The sequence below is a fragment of the Thermobia domestica genome, chromosome 3, assembly GCF_964235325.1.
Source record: "Thermobia domestica chromosome 3, izTheDome1.hap1.1, whole genome shotgun sequence".
Taxonomy (NCBI): Eukaryota; Metazoa; Arthropoda; class Insecta; order Zygentoma; family Lepismatidae; genus Thermobia; species Thermobia domestica.
Window position 1 is genome coordinate 178,479,387 of NC_137456.1, and position 22,935 is coordinate 178,502,321.

General features: G+C 36.4%; 1 protein-coding gene across 1 annotated transcript in view; it reads left to right on the top strand.

Moving 5' to 3' along the window:
* The window catches only part of LOC145681551 (monocarboxylate transporter 12-like), a 116,964-nt gene that overhangs the window by 82,751 nt on the left and 11,278 nt on the right, over positions 1–22,935 (top strand). Inside the window, exons 2-3 of the mRNA XM_081753191.1 lie at positions 12,453–12,579; positions 13,774–13,917. Coding sequence (XP_081609317.1) covers positions 12,453–12,579; positions 13,774–13,917 — 271 coding nt within the window. The remainder of the gene's footprint in view (positions 1–12,452; positions 12,580–13,773; positions 13,918–22,935) is intronic.

Consider the following 22,935-nt stretch of genomic DNA (forward strand, 5'->3'; position numbering starts at 1 on the left):
TATGTATTAGCCACATTATATACATATTATGATTACACAGACGATTTAACATGTGTAAGGGAGTAATTTTGTGGTTCATTGGCGTTTCGTCGCGTCTCTGCCGCTGGTGGTATAATTTTCAAAACGGAATTATTGTCACTACGAATCATCGCTGCTGGACCTCCAATTTTTGACAAGAGGTCGCTAATTGCCTATGAGTGGTCCATCGACGCTTACGGCATGGGGATGGTTAAAGCAAGAAAGATTATGGAAGAATTGGTGGGTGGGTTTTCAAGCACTTCAAAATAGAACTTTATATTTAAAACAGAAAACATTACTTTATTTAATAATAAATAAATTAAAAAAAAACTGTTTTCAGGCTAGAACTGTCGCGCCTTGTTTCTAGAATTTCAACAGCATTGCTAAACACGCTTGACCTCAGAGGCACCTTATACGAAATTGCGTTGTGATATTGCTAATAAAATCGCTCCAATCACGGGTTCACACTTAGAGTTTTAAATTGCCATTTTGTGTATTTTTCAGTATTTTCAACTGAAGATATTGACTGATTTTGTATATTGGATCTGTGCATGAAATGTGAATTTATGCTGATCCCAGAAACATGTAGTTTTCTTTATATCTTATCTTTTCTTTTTTTCTTTTTTGTACACCTTGTCTCAAAAAGGTTGAGCGCATTCTTTATTGGTGTTTTGAGGCAAAAATTTTCTAAGTCCAGCTTCGGGTATCTTCGGGGAAAAGTAAGCCAGGTTCGAACCTCCAAGCCAGCCTTTGCAATCGGGAAAAAGTTTGCATATGTGTTTTTCTTCTTTTAAATATAATAAGACTTGTTACCAAGTGTTTAAAAAAGCAACATTGATTGAAATACTTAATGATACAATATTTCGAAACCTTTTTTTTTTTTAATGTCAGCACATGCTTGTTTGTCATTTAGTTCTCCATACGTAATGGAACATTTAAATACGTTAAAGAATCTTTCCATATGTAAAAGAATGCTCAAAGTTAGGAAATAGAACATAATTATCGCCTGAATACTAAAATAAAAGTCAAAGTAGAACAGAAACAGCGTTTGTAATGGATATGAATGTCATCATTATCTTGAGATCCGTTATACATCGCTAAAAGCATAGTTCTAGAAGTCCTTGCGTTAGCTCATTGGTAAGCTGTCGGATTTCAAATCTTAAGGTTGAGAGTTCAAATCCCGTCTAGATTAGTCCTTTTTTTTAAAAATTATATTTTCCGCAATGCATGAAAAATTATATAAAATAATTACATTAGAATACATAAGATGTGTATATATAACATAATCATTGCAGAACATAGTAATTATTATGTTTAAAATATAACATCTGAGATAATTTTCACAGTAGGTCGGTATTATATATGAGGATGTAAATACAACTTAAGAAACTCGTTCAATAGCAATAAATAAGTTATGTAGTGTATTTATTTGCATCTATTTGTCATACAGATGTAACTTCTCAATATTCTCATTACAGCATGTCATTTACATTCGTGAAATACAATATATTCCTACGGATATACAAAGTGTATAAACAGAGTATCCAAAGTCGTATCCTGCTTCAAGACACATAACTTTTCCCGATCCCCTTAACGTCACGGGAAGAAACACAAACTCTCTTTAGAACGGAATGTCGTTACTTAGAGTCTCATTCGAATACGTTGAATATGCTTTTGTATATTCATCTCTCTCTCTCTCTCTCTCTCTCTCTTTCGCTTTGTTTATGTGTGTGTGTGTTGCGGAATATCCCAAGTTGAATACAACATTTGCCAAGTATATGAGCATCATTGTCATCGAATACCAGAAATTGAAAGTCGTGTTTCTTCAGGTTGGGTTTGTGTGTTCATGTTAGCTCACTGGTAGAGTACGGACTTGCCAATAAAGAGGTCTTGAGTTCAAAGCCTACAGCTAATAATCATTCTTTTGTTAGTAGGATTGCACAGAAATCGGATACAAGGAGTGGTTTACTTCTAGAAATATTTTCAGAAGCGTTTAGGTAGCCCTGAAAAGGGCTGTTTTCGGGAGTTAAGGCGGGGACATTAATATTGTGTCCAAGACCCTTCTGAATTTATTACACGCTCCATTCTTCTGGGCATGGAATCTATTACATGGGTGACAAATCTATCTCCTTCCCCTACCTCCAGCCATGCTTCGGAAACAAGATGCCACAGGTCATCCTGAGTTCTTGGTGGATCTGCCTCAGGCCAACTTTCCCTTAGAGTACGCTTCACTTCTGCCCACATATTTTCCATGAGATTGAGGTCTGCTCCACGAGCGGCCAGTCGATTAAATCAATCTCAGGATGCCCTGCGAACCATTCCTGAATCACACGGGAAGTATGTATTGGCGACTGGTATTGCTGGAACTGAATTACACCATCAGGCTGAAATACTCGTACAGATAGCACCATGATATTACTGATAATGTCTATGTACTGAGCATTGTCCAGATGTCCTTCAATTCTATGAAGCTGTCCTGCTCCGCGACTGGAAATCCAACCCCAACATAAAATAGATACATGGCCACTGCGATTGCAAGCAGCCACATATCCATGGTCATATCGGGTGCCTCTCGGACGATACACAAAACGGCGTCCCTCCTTTGATGTTGTGAATATGGGTTCATCTGAGAAAACTACGTTTTCCCAATTGAGACCCACATTCGCCTGTGCAAACGCGAGACGGTAAATTTTGTGGTCGTCTGAGAGTTATTCCTTCACGGCAGCAACACGGCCACGTAACCCAGCATGACGAAGCCTTCGCAGAGCTGTATGCTTTCTACCAGGAAAGAGAGAAACTTCCCTTAGCTGTCTAGACGTCCTTAGTGGGTCTAACCGGGCTTCGTTTACTAATCTCGCATCTTGGGCTTCGGTTGACACATGCGGACGACCAGGAGATCGTAAATTATCAGTCTGACCTGTAGCACCATATTTCCGATTCCATCGCCTTCCTGTAGAGGCCGGGACACCTACTCGCCTGCTAGCTGCAGTTGCAGAATAACCTTCCAACTCCCATAAAGTAATTACTGCTGTACGTCTATCCATAGTTACCAATGTTCTGAGCTGTGAGAAGGAAGCAATAGGTAAAAGCTAGTACCTGACGTGTGATTGGTTACTTCCACGACACGCCTATTGTGGGGAACAGCGTTGCCAGATCTAGCATAATGATGCTAGATCTAGCATAATTTGCATGTCTCTAGCATCTAGCATCTTGCTTTTAGCATCCTGCCCAAATCTAGCACAATTTCAGCAAGTTTATCAGAAAGCCGTAAAACCTGGAGATGAGAAACAAGTTGGTCGTGGGAAGAAAAAGAACGGCAGAAATGTATCCTCTTCCATTGATTCATACAGTCGGTAAACCATACAGGCAGTCTTATTTTCCGAAGTAAGTTCGAAACGTCTTTGGGATTTTTTGTGGCTCCACCCAGGGTTTTCTAATCCTTTAACTCCGAGGCATGGGCGGAGCTATGGGGGCCATTCTCCCCCCAACTTTTTGACAACTTCACCATCTTTATTTCTGACTTCATGATCATATTTATTCCTGAAATGACAGCTCCGAGACCGACCAAAAATTGCCCCCCCCCTAGCAGACGATTCCCAACTCCCCTTATGCTGTGAAGTAATTTTCTTTCAAAATATGTAAACAAAAACTTTGCATTCATTTATACGATATATACGCCATTGAGTCTGGCAACAACTGCATTAATTTAGCTGAGTTAAAATTTTGGTGCGTGAAATATTGCATTCTTGCTCTCTGTGTATTTTAAGTTACGTTATCGTATCTCAACTTCGTTTTTTTAAACTCCTGAATTAGTAATTATGAGGATCTAGCATAATTTGACCGAATCTAGCATAAGTTCGATCAGGTTTTGGAATAATTCCGAGCTGTGAGTCTGGCAACGCTGGTGGGGAACGACTTGGTCAACGACTCGCGAAAGAAATCTGAAAATGGTGTGCCGTAATAATAATATCAAAAACGGTTTTTATAAAGGAATATTAATACATACGAAAAGCTGTTTAAAGAATGAATTGTTATACTGACTTTACACGTATAAAAACATATACCATATACCAAACAGATTGAGCGATATGATGATAGCTGTTTTGAGACAAACTCTTTCGAAGTCCAACTTCGGGTATCTTCGGAAAACAGTAAACTAAAGCTGCTGGTTCGAACCTCCAAAGCCAACCTTAGTAATTGGGAAACGATGTACAGATATGTTTTTTCCTTCTGTTAAATATAATAAGACATGTTGAAATGGTATTAAGTGTAGAAAAAAGTAACATTGAAATACTTAATGATACAATATTTCGAGACTATGTATTCACACTCTCGTTTCGTCATTGTGATTTCCATACGGAAAAGAGCATTTACGTATGAGCTCAGTTATATTTCAGAAGCAGCTTCCGAAAAGCGGTCATGTTAGCTCAGTGGTACACCACCGAGCGTTTAAATCGTGAGTTCGATACCCGTTCAGGTGAAATTCTTTTATGATATTCTACTTTCCTCAATGCATGAAAATTATGTAAAATAGTTACATTACAATTCATCAGTTGTATATATCAGTTGAATATATATATATTCATATGATCAGTTGTATATATCAGTTGAATATATATATTCATATCATTTCACGACATAAGTAATTCTTATCTTTAAAATATAACATCTGAGGTATTGACAGAACGTCGGTGTGTTATGTGTGAATATTGAATACAAATTTAAAAAATCGTGTAATAGCAATAAATAAGTTATGTAATGTATTTATTTGCAGCTACTTTCATCGCAGATAACTTCTCAATATTCGCATTACAGCATTTAGGTAGAGCATATCGAAAATCGGATAGTGGTCCAAGACAAAAAACTAGCTAGCCCCAAACCGTCACGTAAGAAATTCGCGAATCGCAAAAGTAAAGTGAAGAGATTGAGAGCGGTAATTCCTTAATCTCTCTCTCTCAACTCTCTCTTATCTGCATTTATACACATAAAAGTGTATGTATGTATGTTCCAACATAACTCATGTATGCCTAGGGCAGGGTTTCTCAACCTGGGAGTCGCGGCCCCTAGGGGATCGCGAAGATAGGCGGAAGAGATAAATATAGTTAGAATCTAATACCAGAAATTATTTTTAAATATTATTTTTAATTTTGTTCTGATAGGCATACTTTTGTTTTTTATACACACTGTAAAGAACAATAAAAAAATAAGTCTACTGAACATTTTCAAAGGGTGTAGAATTCGTGTTACTATTCGGTTCAAAGTCTTGTCGTCGCGAATTCTGTCGAGAAATTTGAAGCTTAAAATATACAAAACGATAATCATGCCTGTTGTTCTGTATGGTTGCGAAACATGGTCGCTTACTTTGAGGGAAGAACATAGACTGAAAGTATTTGAGAACAAGATCCTTAGACGAATATTCGGACCCAAGAGGAACGGGAATGGGGAATGGCGGAAACTTCATAACGAGGAACTACATAATTTATACTTTTTACCCAACATTGTTAGGGTCGTCAAGTCTAGAAGGCTTAGGTGGGCAGGTCATGTAGCTAGAATGGAAGAAAGTAGAAACGCTTTCAAAATCTTGACTGGAAGACCAATCGGAAAACGACCATTAGGGAGACCTAGGCGCAGATGGGAGGACAATATTAAGATGGATTTCGCTGAGATACGAATACAAAGTAGAAACTGGATCCAATTGGCTAAGGATAGAAGTCAGTGTAGAGCTTATGTGAACGCGGCATTGAACCTCCGGGTTCCATAGGCCATAGAGTTAGTTAGTTAGTAGAGTTGTTTAAAAATGAATTTAAATCAAAGAGGTATGATATAAAACTAATGAGAACTGTATATAGAAATACTAGAAAAATACACATGCAACAAAACCTGCACATTGAAATACAATTAAAATTAAAACCTAATGAGACACCTAAGCATGGTGTAATTTCACTAGTTCAGCAATGTCCGGTTCAATCTTCATGACGAACATTATCAAGCCATTTTCAACTGATAAGCGATTTCTTATCTTTGTTTTAATGTTTACCATAAAAAAACACACTTTCGCACAAGTACGATATAGCAAATGGAATTATTACTTTTAAAGCAGCAATCCCCAGACCAGGATATTCTTCTCTCCTCATCAGGCAGAACTTGTCCAAGTCTTCGTTACAAAAAACCAGTTGCAAAGACTTGTCGCATGATCATTCTATTATTTGGTCAAGAAGTTGTGGGCTTAGATCGGATACGTTAATGTCCTCTTCAATGAAGGAGTTTAACATCCATCTTGAACCAGCACCTTCGTCGTTGGGAATATAGATATTACAGTTACTGTATCCACTGTCAGTGCCGGGCGCCGAAAAAAGGGGCCACACATTTCGGAGGAAGTGTGTTACTCATGTTAGGAAAGTGCATGTGCACATGTGTAAAATAGAAAGAAAAACGTAATAAAATGTGCTCAAAATTAAGGAAAGGTAGGGTTTATTTTGAAAATGTTATTGAGCTTTGTGCCAACCATGGTGGCGCTTCGTAGCTAGTCTGTCGACGTCACTCATATATACGGTGACATCGTACTATACTCTCGCCCCGGGCGCTGATTTTCCATGGCACTGTTCACTATAAACAAAAAAATGGATTCTACTATTATAGAAATAGGTATGTTAAAAATCCCACACAAGCTTATTATAAAACAAATTATAAAAGGGTCGCTGGCAAGAGCGTGTGATAAAAGGGGATCGTGATAGGAATTAGATTGAGAACCACTGGCCTAGAGTAATTTTAACCACATTTCTTATAGTTTCGAAAAGAGTGCTGTCGGGTTACCTATGGTGAATGGGAGGGGGATACATATAAAAGATTGGTAGAAAATGATCGATATTAGATTCATAGTTTTCGGGGTCGCTTAGATAAATAGTGAGACTTTCAATTTCGCTTAACTCCGATTAAGCTCTCAGTAGGGATGGACACGAACGACTTTTCTTTGAAACTCGACTCGACTCGAAACAGACATCTTTGAGGTCTACTCTTGGACTCGGCGCGAAAAATATCTTCCAACTCGACTCGGATTAGAGTCAAGTCGAACCAAAACGAGCAAAATCCTGTGTGTAGTCCTACCTGGACAATACAAAAACAATAATTATTCTATCATCAATTATACTACTATTACTACAAATAATAATAATAATAATAATAATAATAATAATTATTATTATTATTATTATTATTATTATTATTATGACAACACCGTGTACAAACATGAACAATAGATGGTTAGTAAAGGAATACTAAAAGCTAGTTGACTGCCGACGTCGGTAGTCATGAACTCTACAAGGCAAAGACATCGTTCATTACTCTAAGCTGTAAGCGTCGGTGGACTACAGATGGTCAACTATTAACCTCTTGCCAGAAATTGGTGGCCCCGCAGCGACGATCCGTGGTGGCCCAAGTTCCATTTTGAAAACTTTACTACCAGCAGCAGAGACGCGATGAAACGCCAACGAACCACAAAATTACTCTCCCAAAATATGTCAAAATGCCTATATGTGTGATTTGTTTATATTTAGATGAATCAAAAAACACAAAACAAATACCCGGGGTGGACGCAAACTATCAATATTACGATTACTAGGCACGTGTTCTTCTGACTTCCCCACGGAAACGATCATAAAAAGCTTGGTTGTTGAAGGATAAATCATTGACGTCTTAATTTAGCCAATCAGACAAACCCCTACATCTCGAGTTCTAGAAGGTGATATCGTGAACCGTTTCAGATTTATTGCTTCCTGGTGGAGTACTATCCATGAGCAAAATTTGAGCATAATAGCCGACATGCATCTTCGGTGCCTCTTATCTTTAGTACAATTTTAACCAGAGATGGTGTGGGTCAATGAAAATTTGATCCACGACCCACCATGACCCACTATCACCCACCACCCAAATGCCCCATTGGCCCACTCTGATCCATCAACCATCGTGATCCACTCTGACCCACCACCAACTATGAACCACTCTGAACCATTGTGACCAACTCCGACCCACCAAAACCCATCGACATCAACTCTGACCGATGGCCCACGTCCTCCTCTCCATTGGCTAAAGAGGTTACACTTCTAATAAAACAAGACTGTGAAATTATCACTTATCGGAGTTTGAATTTCTACCGTTAATGGCTCAAGCACCTCTCTGTTACAATACTGGTGGGTCTGACCTTTACGATATATAATGGCAAAGTGTTTCTCATCTTCCAAATTAAAATGAATTTAAATTTATCATATATAATTATTTCTTTGTTGCCTTACATACACATTTCAGTAGAAAATAGGGTGAAATTTGAAGTTTCAAATCAAGGAAAAGTAGACCAACGTAAAAAAAAAAAAAAAAAAAAAACAGAGAGAGAGAGAGAGAGGGAAACTAATTTTCTATATAATTAAGCATGCCGTACTAATTGAAAATGCCCATGTAATTAAGTTTAGAATACAAATTTTATGGCCATTTTTCTCTATCTTTATGGCTTGATTGTCTTATGCTCGGAACGCTCCATATATTAAACACCAGCTTCAGCAATTATAAATAGAAAGCAGTGGGTATAAAATTTAAAAAGAACTTTAATTTGCATTACTCAATTTGTTTCTCAACTAATATCAATCGTTTTCGATTATTTTTACAAATCAACCCACTACCAATTTCCAATATATAGAAAATGCACCCCCGTCCCCCCGCTCATAAAAGATAATTTTGAAAAATGCCAGGAGATATTCTCTTTATTTTTAATAAAGAGTTATATGCTGAATTTCAGCTCTCAGTTGAACGGCTTGTGAGATACTCAATTTTTCGCTCATGTGGTTCGGATTCCACGTTAATCAGTAGGTCCACGTCTCATATAGCCTCGCTGCTGAAAGGGACGCTAAACTAAACTCAACTCAACTCAATTTTTCGCAAAAATTCGGACTTCTACTCCCCCTAAGGATATGTATTATAATGAAAGTGACACGCGTATGATAACTTCCCAGTTGGGATTGGAGCCTGATTAAATACCAAACGTCAATTTATTTGACTTTGCAATTTGACCGTGATGATTACGCAGACATAGTTACTTTCAATTTTTTATGATACATATCCTTATTTCATATGTTACAGATGATTCAAAAATACTTTTTCAAGCAGTTAGCTCCTCTAGAATCTCACAGGCTGCATCCCAAAATCCAACTCCTACTATCCTATGACAATCCAAAAGTGACTGAACTGTTTTTATTAGGAACAAATGACAAAAGAAAAATGGAGATCTTGAAAGTAAAATGTAGAAAAGCTCGGTGCCCCCAATAACTACATATTTCTCCGCCCCTTCATCCCGAACTTAAAAATAAAACTGAATTCGAATATGGTTAATTAGTGAATTTATTACAGTTAAATTCCACTCACTACATGCTACAGCTACAACTATGTAACAAAAAATAACAACTGTGAAACATGTTCTGAATTACTATTAGATTTCTTACGCTATTATTAAACATATTAGAATAGTAAAAGAGGATTGTTCGTGAAATAGTATATTTGCTCTTGATTTATAACTTTTTCATACGGAAAAAAATAAAATATTATTCAAGTTTTAAACTTTGCACTCTGCAAATATGTTGTCCTCTAGGCAATGGGACTAATGTGAAATGTGGACTATTATGGACTAATGGGAAATGCTGCACTGTTAGCGGCGCTGAAAACTTACGATTCGATTCTAATATCGAATGATTTCGATATCTTTATGTCGCTACGTAACCACCCTGGGTGCTAATGGGAGCTTAATTGGACTTGAGTTCAAAGTAGAACTATTCACCTAAGCGACCACGAAACTATGGATTCGATACTAATATCGACCCGTTTCTAGCATTTTTGATATGTATCCCGACAGTACTCTTTTTCCAGACTGTAAGAAATATAATTAAAATTGCTCTAGATATATCAGAATTATGTTGAAATACACACATAAATCCACTTTTATATTCTGTATAAATAGAGAGTGGGCGAGCGAGCGAGCGAGAGAGGGCGACTGAAGGCATCACCACTTCCACATTGCAAAAGCATATATCAGGAATTGAATTGAAAATCTATGTAAAGACTTTCTGCTGTGGCATGCTTCATAAGGACAATTCCAGTCTGCTCACGTGACCTTTGGGGTTCATGAATTTTTTTGTGAGCGTTCCGACTTTGGATTCTCTGTTTATACCTTCTGTTTATGCATCGAATAACTTTTCAAGAACATAAATGACATTCTGTATTATGAATGTTGAGAATTACCCTCTATATGCCAAATAGCTGCAAATAAATACACTACATGATTTATTTATTGCTATTGAACGAGTTTCTTAACTTGTATTTACATCCTCATATATAATACCGACCTACTGTGAAAATTATCTCAGATGTTATATTTTAAACATAATAATTACTATGTTCTGCAATGATTATGTTATATATACACAACTTATGTATTCTAATGTAATTATTTTATATAATTTTTCATGCATTGTCGAAAATATAATTTAAAAAAAAAGGATTAACCTAAACGGGATTCGAACTCAAAACCTTATGATTTGAAATCCGGCAGCTTACCAATGAGCTGGCACAAGGACTTCTAGAATTATGCTTCTAGCGATGTATAACGGATCTCAAGATAATTATGACATTCATATCCATTACAAACGCTGTTCCTGTTCTACTTTGACTTTTATTTTAGTACTCAGGCGATAATTATGTTCTATTTCTTAACTTTGAGCATTCTTTTACATATGGAAAGATTCTTTAACGTATTTAAATGTTCCATTACGTATGGAGAGCTAAATGACAAACAAGCATGTGCTGACATTAAAAAAAAAAAGTTTCGAAATATTGTGTCATTAAGTATTTCAATCAATGTTGCTTTTTTAAACACTTGGTAACAAGTCTTATTATATTTAAAAGAAGAAAAACACATCTGCAAACTTTTTCCCGATTGCAAAGGCTGGCTTGGAGGTTCGAACCTGGCTTACTTTTTCCCGAAGATACCCGAAGCTGGACTTAGAAAATTATTGCCTCAAAACACCAGTAAAGAATGCGCTCAACCTTTTTGAGACAAGGTGTACATATTTCCCTCAAACTTCCCCCGGTATATTCTTCACATAATTATTTCATGAACTAAGGTTTCACAACTTTTTTTTTTTTGCTTATAATTTTTGTATTTTGCTTTATTTTTCTGAAAAATCATTAATCATTACTACACCGTTTCTTAAGGAAAGCACAAACAAGGAATAATATATGAAGAAAACCGAGTTATTAATAATAAATATAGAAGTTAGCGTATATGCGAACTTTTTTTTTTCGGAAGAAGGTACTTTTACCGTCTCTTTGTTTAACTGAATTCAAAGTGGGTGTGTCTTGTGTTCAACGAAGGAGAAGGAGTAGATGGAGCAAACATACAAGAGCTATTATCGAAATATTCAGAAAACCGCCTGAGTCATTTTTCAGAAACTTGTCTAAGAAAACATTTAAAGAGGAAATTATTCCTTGTGATTCTTTTCAAAGAAGGTTGCTTAGGTCAAATTAAAAATGAAATATTTATTAATGTCAACAGCCTCTCCCTAGTCGTTCTTGAGAAGACCATACAAAAGAACGCACGCTAATAGCAACTGACGCTTGTGGATCTTTTTAAGAAAAATCACTTATGATGTGCTGTATGGTTGTTCTTTATTATGAAAAGTGGCTTATGTATGTATTAATGGGTTGCTGAAGAAACCTTTCTTTATGGATGAACAGACAAACGACAAGGTATTCACAAATAAATACTGGCGTAAAATTTCACCCATTCGAATTTTTTCACAATCACTATAAACTTTCTTCTTTGCTATCGTTGCTCGAAAGTACAAAAGTTGCTCACATTTTGTAGTCAACAAAAATAAATAATCTTTTCGTATTTTGTTCGGATCTTTTGGTTTTAAAAATTCACCAAAACTCATTTTAGATCTTAAGTACGCTGTGATGAATCAAATGTGTATGGTAGGTAATTAAATATGTGAAAGTGCTTGTGATGCCTAACCTATGCTAATATCATATTCAAATCAATTGGCTACTCGATCAATATAGCTACGCTCAAGATAATGATGTCATACAGTAAACACAAACATATATCAGGTACGAACACTTTAGATGTAAGTTGATTACGTGATTAAAGGTCACCCATCAAGTAACAAGACCCTAAGAGAACTTAGAAAGAAGTGTGTATTTTCAGGAGCCATCAAAGAACACATAATAATAATCTGTTCTTTCTCATCAAATGGGAGTATGTATATATGAAAAATCAATGTAACTCTACACAATTTTAAATTAAATTTTAAATCAATGATTACCAGTATGTTTAAAAGTTGAATCTCTGATTGTATGTTTTAACATGACTTGATTTTTTTCTTGTCTTTTCTCAGATATCGACCGCATCTTTTATTAATTGTTTTGGATTTGTATTCGAAGATTTCTTTGAGGAAGTAGGATATGGAACAAAAGGCGTTGCTGTTACATTTAATACTTTCCTTTCAGCATATTACTTTACGGGTAAGTTTAACTCAATACAGTAGAAAAGAGGCACTTGAACCTGAAACTACTTGCTGACCCAGCAATGACATTTGCTCTCTCAAACTACGCTAATTCCATTTCAGTAGTCCTTTTCAGTGAGTTGGTGTTAGGAATAGAAGAAAGATTACGTGATCGTTACGTGAGAATAACATAATGTGGTGTACTAAGGAAGGGTAGAGTTATGTGTAGCGTCAAGTGACCTCACTTACGCAGACAACGTAATTCAGATTAGATTTAATAGATAGTTTTCTCCTATAGTGAGTACAAATAAATCTTGAAATGTCGGAAATAGGGATTTAAGTTTAAATAATATTTGAAAGGTGTGTTTTGATTATAGAGGAGGGGATACTCATTGTACGAAAGGTAAGTAATTTATATATTGGCAAACCGCACGTAATTGCTCGTTCGATAGTCTTTCACACCTTTTCAAAAGAGTTCATATTTTGAAAACCAGTGTTCAATTGGTTCTATTGAAGAAATTAAAATATGAGACGTTGTGATTTAGCTTATAAGTATCGAAACCTCATCACACATTGAAAAATTAAAATTTGGTGAATGTGTATCCGAGATTTGTTTGCTTTTACATTGAAGCGCAATTCCAGTGAAATGTTTCAATAAAATGAAATATGGTATTTTAGGTACTCTAACAGTTATGTTGTATAATACTTATAATCACTATAGAAATGAGTTCATGTTACTTGAATCTACTCATTAATATTTTACGTAAATAGTCATTTTACAGTTCAAAATGTGAATGAATTCCCGAGCAATGAGAATTATTTTGTGTATATCCAATACTAACCACATACAAGTCCACATAGAGAAGTAAATACTGTAGTTTAATTCCTTTAGCAAACAAAAGCCTCACAACTCTAAATTAATAATATCTCACTCATATTGTTATGAAAAACCAGCATCGAACAGGCGTTTAAACTAAGGCAAATTCAGCGAACACATTAATTTAAGACACTAAGTCTGTATTCACAGTCTCTTTTTCCCTTACTTAAACCATAGGGTTCCCTCTTTTTAGTATTACAGTTAACTAATTTAAAGTTTGTACCAGAAAAGTCTGTGAAGTTGGAGCAAAATGTCATTCTTTATTTATCTATTTATTTACAGATAAGGTTCAAATTTATATGATTGATTGAGAAGTTGACATTTTTCTTTCTACAGGCACAATTTTGAATCCTCTAATCGTCAAATTCTCATACCGGAAAGTAGCAATCGCAGGAGGAGTGCTTTACTTCTTAGGATATTTTCTGACTGTCTTCGCCAATAGCATTGTTTATATATGTTTCTCATACGGGGTAATATGTGGTAAGTTACTGTTTCTGAGGTATATGTAATATTTCTTTAATAAATTTAAAGGTGGACATTCCCGTTCGCAATCTAGGGCTGCCAGATTTCCGAAGTGCCTGGCTTCTACGTATCTACAACTCAATGAATTAAATCTACAAGTTTTAATATTACTTGTAAATTATATATAATTAATTATCAACTCCATTTATGCCTAAAGTTTATATTGCATTTATTTGCTAATTATTTACAAAAATATGTTTCGATTATATGAAAAAAGCTTAAGTTTAACTTCTTTAAATTCTTGCGCCTACAGAGGTTGTTCAGTCTACATTTGGCCAATTTCGACTTACCTAAAAATTTAGAAGAATCCATGGCGCCAGGTTCTAAGTGCTCGATGTGTTTCCCTTGGTTCCTAACAAAAGCCTGACAGCGTAATTTCCACTGTAATAGGGTTCTCTGAAGAACTGGGAGGGAAATCTTGTCCAATTCCCTTTGCACAACTTTCCAAAATCCTTCCACAGATGTCACACGCCGTTTTCCCAAAGCCCGCTTCAGCAATCCAAATCCACAATACTCCATAGGACTTGTACGTGGAGATTTAACAGGTACCTCATTGAAAGGTATCACCTGTATACCACTTGCCTCCTCCATCTCCCTGTAGAATGCGAGGGAGGGGCGATCGTGAGGTATGTGATGAGACCTTGTCCATGTGAATGCGCACTAGATTGGCGTCATTTCCGTACATTGTTGGAATTTCATACTCGTAGATCGGCCGCATGATCTGCTCCATAAAATACTGCAGATTTATTTTGCAGTTCTTCGCCACTCTACGGATCTTCAGTTTACCTCGGTAACAGTAGCCAGTAACGACCATAAACCCTTTTGGGAAGGATTCCTTGCAGACACGGACCTACCTTCTGAAGTTCTTGGTGTCTTTCTCTCGGTACATGATGGCTCTCGGTTTGCCGCAGTCGGAAAGGTAAATCCATGCTTCATCGAGCGTTACGACGTACATCCACCTTTGTTTTGCCAGATATCGTTAGTACAGCTTTCAGGCGTTACACTTTCGTTCCTCTTGGTAGGCATCCGTAAGAAGATGGCCGAGAGCTTTCATGATTTTTTCCAGCTTGAGTTGATGGTGTAAGGTCCGGCTCACAGTCCCCAAAGACACGTCAAGACGATTAGCCATACACTTTTGTGTTGGCGGATTTTCTTGCATTGCCATTTTGCAAAGTTTCCTCTGCATGGTGGAGGTGGCCTTGGTGCATTCCCGCTTCCTAGGCAACTTCGTTGATAATCCAAATGGTGGTGCTTCGTTGCCCTTGTACTTTTTAATAACATTTTTTATTCCACTTAAACTGATGTCGCAACCATTCTTATTGCACTGTTTTCTAATGACAGAAACACTAAAGTGGGCGTCATAAAGAGCCGCAACATAGCCTTCCCAAAACCGGCTTAGTTTGGGCGGCATTTTGGTCACAGAGCGGAAACCCACACACTTGGATACAAATTTAACACAACACTCACAACTGTGGTCCTGTTTTGTGCGTTATTGTCGTCCGCGCGGAAAAACAACTCCGTTCCCAGGAAGCCACTGTGCAACGCTACAGGAAGCCGCGAGCTAGGTTGGGTGATTCCATTCTGCCCGGGAGGGGGAAGGAACGAAATCGGCGAAACGTAGGCTGAACAACCTCTGTACGTTGTTGCGGAGCACAAATACTATTTTCATTTCAAGATTTAACAACTGCAAAATAAGTCACTTAAGATTGGTTTCAATGGAAACGTACTCTAAATTAATTTTGTTTTGAAATCTGTATTAATACATGCTAGCAAGATAATAATCTTAAATTTTAGAGCATTTTCCAAGAAAGAAGAGGTACCAAACATTTTAAAAATAACGCAGGACATTCTCACTATACCATCAGTAATGCCCACGCCGAATAAGTGTTTAGTGTGATGAAAGTTTTATTATTAGATAAGGGAAACATAATGTCAGTGGAATTTATGATGCCCGAAATTTCTGTTCAGATAAACTTGGAAGTGACCTGTCAAGATTTCTATAGAACGATTCTGGAAAATGCAAAGACTCCTCTTCACGCAGTGAAGAGCTATAAGAAATATGAATAATAAAATAGGCGTCTATAATCATTAATGTGTTATTTTCGTTTAGTTTAGTACAATATAGGTTTGGTTAGTAGTAATAATGGTTTTAAGTGACAGAAGTAATTGTGGTAATAACTTGTAAAAATCATCTCTTTGAAATTTGTATACTATCTCCAATGTCACTGCTTTGCAGGTTAGCCTTCATTTCAACCTACAAACTAAACACAATATGCCTGAAATAACTACTTTGGCGAAAGATATGCACATATGTTCTGTAACCCAATCTAAAGGCAACGCTCTCTCTTTTCCACACAATCAGAGTTTTACCATTAAACACTGTGAAGCCCTGACCACCATCGGTTGCATTCAAAGTTGGCCAACTTAGGCAGGTGGTTAACTTACAGAAACTACGTGTATTTTAGGGCAAAAACTATTAAAGATAGCAATTTATGAAGTTTTGATGTAGTTCAAATTACTATCTAGGTGTTCATTTGAATTTTATAAATAATATGTAAGAAACACTAGCAAACCCGCAAGTCCTGCGCAAGTGCAGGACACTATTGTTGTCTGAATGTTTGAATATGATACAAAATTAGAAATATTTATAGCTGTCATGTATGTTGAAAATTTGATCGAGATCGGTTGGGTGGTTCAAGAGTTAAGTTCTATTTATTTTAATACATTAATCACCCCTTCCTCTCCCCGGCCCCTAGGTTCTTCCGTCAAAGTGAATATATATATATATATATATATATATATATATATATATATATATATATATATATATATATATAGCCTATATAGCTTCTCAGGCTCGAACGTCATGTATGTTGAAAATTTGATCGAGATCGTCAGGTGGTTCAAGAGTTACTAAGTTTTATTTATTTTTATGTATATCTCTTCCCTCCCCTCCTCCTGCCCTAAATTCTACCATCAAAGGGATATGATATAAACCACCCGAGGTAAGAACCTCATCTATGTTGATAATTTGATTTAGTTCGGTTCGGTGGTTTAAGTGTGATGAAGTCACAAAGACAGTCACTTTTATTTTTTTACTTATGTCCCCCTTCCCCTCCCTGACATTGTGCCGTCAAAGTAAAATGATGAAAACATCCCATCTCTGAACCTTATCTATGTTGAAACTTTGATTGAGATCGGTCGGGTGATTCAAGAGTTATTAAGTTTAATTCATTTTCATATATTTACTTTCCTCTCCTCCTCACCCCTAACTTCTACCATCAAAACGATATAACAAAAAACTTCGCAGGTTCGAACTTTATCTATGTTGAAAATTTGATTGAGATCGGTCTGGTAGTTCAAGAGTTATTAACTCAGGAACATGGTCACTTTTATTTTTATACTAGTATGTATTACCCTCTTCGCTGGGTTGAAATAAATAATTTAAATGCACATCTTTGTATTATGTTTATCTATTTCGTTTCGAAAAACTTTTTCAATTTTTTGTTTATATCGTATGATGCTTCCCATACGGCTTATCATCATATTCCAAATTTCATTTAATGCGACGGTTCAGATAGTTTAGCGTAGCTCAATATATCCTTGTAGTTGATTTTTATTTAGAAATCAACTTTTTAATATATAACCAAGTTGTTCGTTTATATACCTATATCGTTTCCGAAAACATTTTCTTACCTCATGTAGCTTGTCACCAAGTTCCGCAGATCATATAATCCGATGTTGTAAATTGATAATAACTTACATTTTATGCTGAAGTATGATGTCACCCTTCCCCAATCCCCCAAGTTGTATGGCTGAATTTGGATCTATGCTGCATCAGTATCAATGTTTGTCTTAGTGACCCCGAAATTATGGATTGAACACTGATATTGATCATTTTCGATCATCTTAATGTATGTCACCCCTCCTCATGCCCCAAGTGTCGGGGCTGAAAAGGGATTTAAACAGCATCAGAAGTGTCACTGTTCATCTCGGCGACCGCAAGAACTATAGATTCAACGCTAATATCGGTCATTTTTGACCATTTATATATACATTTCCCTCTCCCCAATGTTGCGGGCCATTGCATCGGAAGTGTCACCGTTCATCTCAGCGACCCCAAAAAGTGTGGATTCAGCATTAATTTCGGTCATTTTCGATGTTTTTAAAATATCCCTCTTCCCCCTCCCCCAAGTTGCTTGTTTGAATTTGGATTTAAATGGGACCGAAAGTATCACTGTTCATCTAAGAGACCCAGAAAACTATAAATTTGACACTGATAGTGGCCATTTTCGATCATTCTTATATATATCTCTTTCTCCCTCTCCCTCAAGTGGGAGCTGATTTTGGATTTAGACCGGATCGAAAATGTCACTGTTCATCTGAATGATGCCGAAAATTATGGATTAGACACTAATATTGGCCATTTTCGATCATTATTATATATAGCTCCCCCTCCCTTTCCTCTGTGCTGGAGCACACGGCATCTGAATTACCACTGTTAATCTCAGCTACTCCTAGAACTATTGATTCGACACTAATATTAGTCATTTTCGATCATTTTAAACTGTTTATCCCCCTCCCCTATGTTGTACCCTCCACCTCCCCAACAATCAAAGCTGAACTTGGATTGAAACATCACTGTTTCTCTCATCGACCCCGAAAACTATTTATTCAATACTAATATCGGTCATTTCTGATCATTTTTAAATTTCTTTCCCCCTCCCCCTCCCCTACGTTGCATCGTCAAAGTGAATCCCATGCTCCGAAACTTATGTATGTTGAAAATTTGATTGAGATCGGTCGGGTGGTTCAAGAGTAATGAAGTCACAAGGGCAGCCAATTTTATTTTATTTTTTTACATATATCTTCCCCTTCCCCCTACGTTGGCTCGTCAAAAGGAAACGATAAAAAACACCCGAGGTCCTACCCTCATATATGTTGAAAATTTGATCGAGGGTTGTGTATTGTTGGTTGGGTGGTTCATAAGCTATTAGGTTTTATTAGTTTTTTATACGCCCCGTCCCCTCCCCCTACCCTAGGAACAACCGTTAAAGTAAAATTACAAAAATGTTTCCAGATCCGAACGTCATGTATCTTGAAAATTTGATTGAGATCGGCCGGATAGTTCAAGAGTTATTAAGTTGCAAAAATAGCCCCTTTCAGCCTCCTCCTTCTCCTCTCCTCTGTTGCTCCGTCAAATTTAAATCATAAAACCGATCCCAGGCCTGAACGCCATCTATGTTGAAAATGTGACCAAAACGGTCGAGTGGTTCAGGAGTTATTAAGTTTTATTTATTTTTATACCCTCCCCCCCCTCAATTCTACCATCAAAGTGAATAGCTTAAAACCAGCCCAGCCTCGAACCTCATCCATATATGTTACAAATTTGATCGAGATGGGTCGGGCGGTTCAGTAGATTTAGAGTCACAAACATAGTGACTTTCAATTTTTTATATATATGTTTTTTTTTTTATTTCTGTATATCTCCCCATCCTCCCCATCCCCTACGTTGTTCCGTCAAAGTGAAATGGTAAAATCCATCCCAGGCACGAACGTCATGTATTTTGAAAAATTGATCGAGATTGGTCGTTTGGTTCAAGAGTTATTAAGTTTTACTTATTTTTTTATAATTCTCCCTCTTCCCCTTGCCTTAAGTTCTATTATCTGACCAGGATATTGATTAACGTGGAATCCGAACGACATGAGCTCCCATAGGGAATCAGCATAGAGTTGAACAGCAGGTTAAATTGCAAAGTTAAATTAAATTAAAGAATTCAACAATGAGTAACGTAAAAGTTTCCTTAAAATCTTTCTTTCCCGAAAGTTTCCTTAAAATCTTTCACTGTTCATTTATTCTGTATTGAACATATTTTTGCTTTGGGGGAACAAGGAATGAGGGTGTGAATTTATTTATCTTCAACACCCAGTTATTATCAAATGGATGCTCTGAAATGAATTTCTTACTCGTTGCATTGGCAGTAAACCATACACAAGAAAGCAAACCTGTCGTTGATGGAAAACAGTGGTTATTGGATACAAGTCGTCGTGGCCTTTTAGATTCACTGCTCTAATCTTTATAAGTAACAGTACACTGACAACACCAGTTTTATTTCATCATATGTATCACATTTCCCCATTTTCCTGTACAACTAGCTCACTCCATCCTGGTTATAATCGTCATACCTCGGCCAGTTCGAAACACCTTTAAGACTTTGCAACTCATGTAGTTAACTCCATTCTCCTTTAGTATGATTTTCACCCAGTAGATAGAGAAGGAAGTACAGGAAGTACTTCAATCTGAGGTTGAGACACAAGTTTGTTCCTCTAAACTACGGAAAAAATATCATTGGTAAACTGTTTAATAATAACAGAATAAAATTTAGCAATACAGATGTATTGCTGAAAGTAAAGGAGGAGTGAGCCAGGATGATTCCCTTAAGCTCTCTCCTTTTCAATTTGGTATTAGACTCAGCTGTTTGGATTTTTTTTAGAATGAAGTTAGGATGTATGTTATAGCACGGCAAACAAGAGATGGTCTCTGACGTTTCTTACCACATACGGAGGGACAATGCAGCCCCTTCTTTGGTACTAGCGTTACCAACCACGGTCACTCTGCCTTACACCATTAATTAAATTGCCATTATAGATGCAGCGAAAAAAGCCTTGACACGTGAGTAGTGGCAACGTCACTGCGAGTTGTCAGAGACCTTCTCTTGCTACCTCCCCTATCGGAGACCACCAAATTCCCCTCTTAACGTATCAAGATGGTGTTTTTTTTATTAGAATAATGAGAATGATCTATAGAAACAGATTTTTTTTAAAAAAAATGTCTTTTAAACAACATCTCAGATGCTCTTGACTAGAATAGTTACGTAATAGGTGTGTTAATTAACCTTTAAAAGGTGTTCGATATAGTAAATCATAAAATATTACTTCAAAAATTACAATGTTGTGGAATACGGGGAGTCACCTACAATCTTATAGAAAATTACCTAAAAAAATTAGTTACATACACCTAGGGCCGGATTTAGGGAGGTGCAAAAGGTGCACGTGCACCCCTCTCCCCTTTGTTGTAAATATACACTATATAAAATGAGAAGCTAGCAGTAGCAACATATTCCGAAACTTTCTGCTATCATGTTTCCGTTTGGGGCTTAAAAGAAAGCAGAGCTTTGCAAAAGCAATAGTTTAAGTTGATTTTCTGAAAGTTGAAGGAAAAGGATTCACCAAGCAAAATAATATAGCATTTGTCAAATAGAGAAGAAAACAGAAGGAGGGAGAAGAGAACGACATTTTTGTCCTGCATTCCGCTTGCGACCCTCTTTAAAATACTTTCCTCCGTTCTATGCATCAGTGTTATCAGGGGTAAAGAATATTGTCATATGCCATTTTGAAGAGTTTCAGTATGATTGGTTATTTTGGTAGTTATTGGTGCACCCAGCCCCCCTCTCAGACAATCCTGGATCCGCCCTGCATATACTTGTGTAAACGGATATATAACAATCATGTCACAAATTAATTGTGGAATTCCTCGAGGTTCCATTTTAAGGCCATTGCTGTTCCTTTTGTATATAAATGACATGCCATGTGCATGGAGGACTCCCAGTGTTGTTTGTTTGCGGATGATACAGTTATATTTATGAAATGACCAGAGCTTAAAACAGACAAGTCGATTAATCTTGAGTTAGATAGAGTATCACAATGGCTTTCAGTTAACAGATTAACCTCAAATGTTGATTAAACTAAGGTGTATTCTTTACAAATAAGCATAGAATTCAAATCATTAATGATTATCCTACTACAATAAGCTTTTAAAAAGTAAAAGTCGTTACAAACGTAAAATATCTAGGCATACGGTTTGGTGAACATTTTACATGAGAGCAACATTGTTCTGAAATAAGAAAAGTTGCGTAACACACTAGGTTAATTTTTAAAATATTAAAAACGTTCCCGTAATCGAGCGCAAGAATATATTACTATGCATTCATTCACCGAAACCCTTCATACAGAATCTAAGCCCCGTATGGAAACTTAAGTGATCAGCTTAAATATAAGATCCTCGTTCTTCAGTAGAAGGTAATAAGAATAATGAAAAACGAACATTTCCTCGAAAGTACAGAAACGCTGTTCTATGAACTAAACATGTTAAAATCAGATATTTTTTTTCTTATAGATTACCTAACAGAATCCTCAAGAAATGTGCAAATATATTTTCACCACAATTAGTTAAAAAAAAGAAAGAAAAAAACACATTCAATTAGCCTACGTGCAAAGCAAAGTAAAAACTTGTAAAACAAAGACCACGATTACATTATTGTGTCAACTACTATATCAGTTACATCATTCAAGGTAGGCTACTCGATTTTCTCCTAAAACCATATTGATATTTATAAAAGTAATTCACAAAATCCAAGTACGATAATATTTTTTTATCACTTCTCAATTACTTTAGAAACTTTGCTTCATATAGATAAAGATCTATAATTATGGTACTCCACTCTATCTACTTTACTTTCTAAGTTAATCTATTTGTGTAACAAGTTATATATTCTGTAACACAATTCACTTCTTTTATGCTAGCAAGTAAAACTTTTCAACCCATACAAGAATAAACAGAACCACTGTTGCCCGGAGCCTCACTTTCTGTTTCTTTTCAACCTGTTATTAAATTAGCAACTAGAATTCGTCCGATCGATGAAGGGAGTGAGCAACACTCTTCCTATTATAATTTCAAAAAGAAAAGAAGGACGTTTCAGAAAGTTTCCTAACTTCATGTGGTATCCCAACATCGGTTACCTTTTCCTGCAGAATTAACATTTCGGTTGTTAAAAACTCAAATAAAGAAAATACTTTCCAATAATACACTGAGGAAAAAATGACGATTTTAAAGATTACGGGGCATATTACTTGTGTTTGTATTGTAAAATTTACATATTACTTGCGTTTGTATTAAAAGTTTACGTAGGGTACAGC